The 4,720-nt window shown below is 31.7% G+C and overlaps 1 protein-coding gene across 1 annotated transcript; it reads left to right on the top strand.

Annotated features, from left to right (window-relative positions):
* Nucleotides 1-242: 242 nt before the first annotated feature.
* Nucleotides 243-3,845, top strand: LOC145167253 (ACT domain-containing protein ACR6-like). Its single transcript, XM_079086385.1, has 7 exons — nucleotides 243-499; nucleotides 877-922; nucleotides 1,020-1,134; nucleotides 1,269-1,336; nucleotides 1,437-2,042; nucleotides 2,975-3,079; nucleotides 3,176-3,845. Exons 1-7 carry the CDS (start codon nucleotides 453-455, stop codon nucleotides 3,515-3,517), a joined length of 1,329 nt encoding a protein of 442 aa, XP_078942511.1. The 5' UTR covers nucleotides 243-452; the 3' UTR covers nucleotides 3,518-3,845.
* The last annotated feature ends 875 nt before the right edge of the window (nucleotides 3,846-4,720 follow it).

Raw genomic sequence — 4,720 nt, forward strand, 5'->3', positions numbered from 1 at the left:
TTAAAATTTAAAATTTAAACAGAATGAGACGAAAAAAAAAATACATTTTAGTCGTTTTCTATGTACACTTAATTAATCAATTATTTGGAGATTGAAAGAAACTATTAAACTTCCGGGCAGACGGGCAGACGTCATAACCGTCAGGCTGTCCAATGACAGATTGCCACGTCATCAGGAAACTCCGATTTGAAGACTGTAGGTTTGAGTGGTCTCCTCATTTATCTATTCATTGTACTAAGTCAACTAATTTAATGGGAATGAGGTGCCAATGCACACTTTTACTTTTTGCAAGTGTCCAACTCCACCCCCTTCTTTTTTCTTCAAAACACTGGCGATTCCTTACCTATTGGAGACCTGATTCCTCTTTTCTTGTATAAATTCCCTTAAATTAAGTTGCGTTTCAATTAGAAATCACATATTCTATCGCGTTTTTTGTGGAATTGTTTCTAGATATGGAAGATGAATATGCAAAACTTATCAGGAGGATGAATCCACCAAGGTACTGCAAATATACGCTTCATTTCTCTTCTAATTTCAATAAATTGTTCTCGAATTTCGATTGCTCAATCTGGATCTTGTATATTTGTTTGATGATTACGTAATTGAATCACTTGCTACGAGAATTTCTCTGAGATTGTACCTCCTTGGTTGTTTTTCTGTTATTTTATTATATATGCAGATGATTCTAGCGTGTGATTTGAGTTTATGTGCTAAGTTTGACTGTAATTAACTATTCGAATACATTAACTGAATGATTTTGTAAATTTACTTAATTAACTTTTCTTGATTTGACCCCTATTAGATCTGAAGTGTTAGTTTTCCGTGTGAGTGAGTGCGTGTTTCTTCCTAATTTAAGTTCATATATTGTTATCGCAGAGTTACAATCGACAACAACTCTTCTCCGGAAGCAACAGTTATCCAGGTATGTGACTAGTTTGTTGTACGATACTTTCAGTTTCAGAAACCCTCGACTCGATTCAACTCATTCAAATTATTCCTCTCCATGCTCTGTATGTTAGGTCGAAAGTGTGAATAAGCATGGTATTCTTCTCGAAGTTGTCCAAGTTCTTTCAGATTTAGATCTCGTCATCACAAAAGCCTACATCTCATCAGATGGAGGATGGTTCATGGATGGTACGTTATTCTTTATTCTTCTTCACGTCACTGCATCAAATAAGAATCTGAATAACTTTTTACGCCATTTCCATCTGGATTCTCTTTCTCCCTACAGTATCTGATCCTACTTCTTTGATTTTGACAATCCACAGTTTTCAATGTTATTAACCCTGACGGAAGCAAAATTAAAGATGAAGGTGTTGTCAATTACATAAAAAAGGCAAGCATCTTTTCTTCTTCTACCCCTTCTAAAGCCACTTGTATATATCAAGTATCTTGGAATAAAAGCTCAATATGTAGTAATGCTTCTTCCATTACAGGTGCTTGAAAGTGATGCTTTTTATGTCCCTTCATTAACTGGTTCAGTTGGATTAAAACCTTCTGAAGATTACACAGTAATTGAACTAGCTGGAATAGACAGACCTGGATTATTATCAGAAGTATCTGCAGTTCTCACAAATCTTGGATGTAATGTAGTCAATGCTGAAATATGGACTCATAATGCAAGAGCTGCAGCTGTTGTACATGTCACAGATGAGAAAACAAGAAGTGCAGTTGAAGATCCTAAAAGACTCTCAACTATTAAGAAACTGCTGTGTAATGTTCTTAAGGGGAACAATGACTTGAAGACTGGTAAAATGACGCTTTCGACCCCGGGGTTTACGCATAGGGAGAGAAGATTGCATCAGATTATGTTTGCTGAAAGGGATTATGAGAATGTTGGAAGGGTAGAACAGGAAGAAAAGGAGAATAGATGGAGGCCACAGGTTAGTGTGTTGGATTGTGCTGAGAAGGATTATACGGTTATTACTATGAGGTGTAGGGATCGACCAAAGCTTTTGTTTGATATAATCTGCACTTTGACTGATATGCAATATGTTGTGTTTCATGGAGTAGTTCACACAGGGAAAATGGAGGCTTATCAGGTATTTTAGTTTCTTTTTGTGTTTCATTTGTTATGTTTGTGAATTGTGAGCATAATACATGATTAGATGAGCCAAATGTTTACAATAAGTTCAAGAAATAGCAACGTACTTTCATTTATTATTATTATTTTTTTATTATTTTAGCATATCCAAATTCATTTCTTTATATAGCACAAAATAATTTTGACTAGCATAATTGGGTGGAATTTTCAAAGTTAAATAAGGTTTAATATTGTAAAACACCTTATATTTTGTGTTTTTTCTGGATTAAACCTTGAATTTATTTTTTGACGGAAAAAGACTTTGTATTTTTTTCATTTTTTCCTGATCTGGCCCTTTTAGTAGTTTTTTTAAAAAAATTGTAAAATGCGAGGATTTTTTTGAGAAAACATAAAAAAGTTGAGGGTTTATTTGGAAGTAGTTAGAAGGTTGAGGGTTTTTTTTGGAAAAAAAGACAAAGTTGAGGGTTTTTAGGAAAAAATGAAAAAAATACAAGGTCTTTTTCAGGCAAAAAATAAAGTTAAGGTTTAATCTGAAAAAAAACACAAAATATAAGGTCTTTTATGAGATTAACCCGTAAAATAACCTAATAAGTATAATGGTATTATTGGGTAGATTTTTTTAAGATACAATATCTTAATAAGATTTTTTTTGAAAAGTAGAATGTTATAATACAAGGTCTTTTTTTTTTTTTTTTTTTTTTTGGAAAAATGATGTCTAAAAGATATTTGAGAAAATAACGACAGACTTGGAAAAATAAATGTAAAAAGTTGGGAAATAATGGAAGTCTTTCTTTCTGCATTAAATAAATAAGAATCATGCATATGCACAAAAAAAAAAATAACCTTCATTTGCAATTCATGTCTTGATGTCCTTTTCTATTTTTTTAAAAAAAGTGGAGGTTTTTTATTAAATGGATGTAATTAATGTAGGAATATTATATTAGACACATTGATGGAAGCCCAGTAAGCTCAGAAGCAGAGCGAGAGCGTGTTATGCAATGTCTTGAAGCTGCAATCGAGAGGAGGACTTCTGAGGTATAATAGTAAGATACACTATAATACAAAAATCAATATTTTTAATATATATATTTTTTCTAACACAATTTTATTGTTTATGGTTAACTTACTCAGGCGCTAGAGCTAGAACTACACACAGCAGATCGTATTGGGCTTCTATCCGACATAACAAGGATATTTAGAGAAAACAGTTTATGTATAAAAAGAGCCGAAATTTCAACAACAGAAGGTGGAAAAGTCAAAGACATATTTTACGTGACAGACATGACCGGAAATACCCCTGTTGACCAAAAAACTATAGATTCAATCCAAACACAAATCGGTCAACAAGCATCACTCCATGTTCGATGGAACTCTAACCAATCACCCGAACCACCACCCGAAGAAACACGAATGAGCTTTCTCTTTGGAAATCTCTTCAAAACCCGACCATTTCACACTCTTAAATTGGCCTAATCATAGTAACTGGAAACACTGTACATTTTTTAGGGTTTCCAGCTGATATGATATTATATGATATGATATGGTATGATGTGAATATGATATCACACAAAGTAGAAAAAAAAAGATTGATACAAAGTAGCGTATGAAGGGATCGGAGGACCTTGTAAATAGATAGTTGTCCTCTCTTTCTTCCCTTATATAAGTTGTTGATATTGTAAATAATAAGGTAAACAAATGGTGATCTATTACTATGTACATAGATAGATATCATATCATCAAGATTATATGTATATGGTATATTGTAAAGAGTGTGGTTTGTATATACAAGTCTATTACTTCTTGTTGTATGTTTTAGGGGATTTTTTTCCATTAACTTCTTGGTATCGTGGCCACATGAACCCACCTCAAGGCCCGTGTGGATGACAATTACCAAAGGCTAGCAATATTTTGGGCGTCTCAAGATTTGAATCTCAATCTTTTGGAATTGCACACTTTCTTCTAACTCATTTCATATAGTCACACTGATACTAATGATTTTATTAAAACTGACAAACAATATAAACTTTGTTTTTCTATTGTGTTTTGAAAAACAAAGTTTACACTAATTATCAATTTTAATATTATCTTTAGTATCAGTTCTATTGTGTTTTGAAAAAAAAAGTTTATACTAATTATCAATTTTAATATTATCATTAGTATCATTTCTATTGTGTTTTGAAAAATAAAGTTTACACTAATTATCAATTTTAATATTATCATTAGTGTCAGTTCTGTTGTGTTTTGAAAAACAAAGTTTAAACTAATTATCAATTTTAATATTCTCATTAGTATAAGATCTATTGTGTTTTGAAAAACAAAGTTTACACTAATTATTCATTTTAATATTATAATTATGAGTATGACTGACGATATCAGAGAAGTTAGGAGTAAAAAAGTTTTGGTTTTCTGATTTTAACATATTGAATTTGTTTATTCAGATTAAGTGAGAATCAATCGTATATAGATGTCCAAAATAAATGCTTAAACTCATTAAACTATTAAAAAAAGGAAAACTATTGGTTTAAACTCATTAATCAAGTTAAAAATGAAAGTTATTGCAAACATCCTAATGAGTAATGAGAAGCCACTGCCCACAAAGAAAAGATAAAGTCAAGTTTGGGGTTCTATGAGATTGACAGCACGTGTCACTAGATAAATGAAAAATAACAAAGATTT

The sequence above is a fragment of the Lactuca virosa genome, chromosome 3, assembly GCF_052849685.1.
Source record: "Lactuca virosa cultivar CGN04683 chromosome 3, Lactuca_virosa_CGN04683_v6, whole genome shotgun sequence".
NCBI classification, from domain to species: Eukaryota; Viridiplantae; Streptophyta; class Magnoliopsida; order Asterales; family Asteraceae; genus Lactuca; species Lactuca virosa.

Bases quoted from the DNA above. Each gene is read 5' to 3' on its own strand.
- LOC145167253 (XM_079086385.1), top strand. From the start codon at position 453: ATGGAAGATGAATATGCAAAACTTATCAGGAGGATGAATCCACCAAG. The intron at 500-876 runs GTACTGCAAATA...TTGTTATCGCAG, and splicing joins AGGAGGATGAATCCACCAAG to AGTTACAATCGACAACAACT. The intron at 1,135-1,268 runs GTACGTTATTCT...GACAATCCACAG, and splicing joins TGGAGGATGGTTCATGGATG to TTTTCAATGTTATTAACCCT.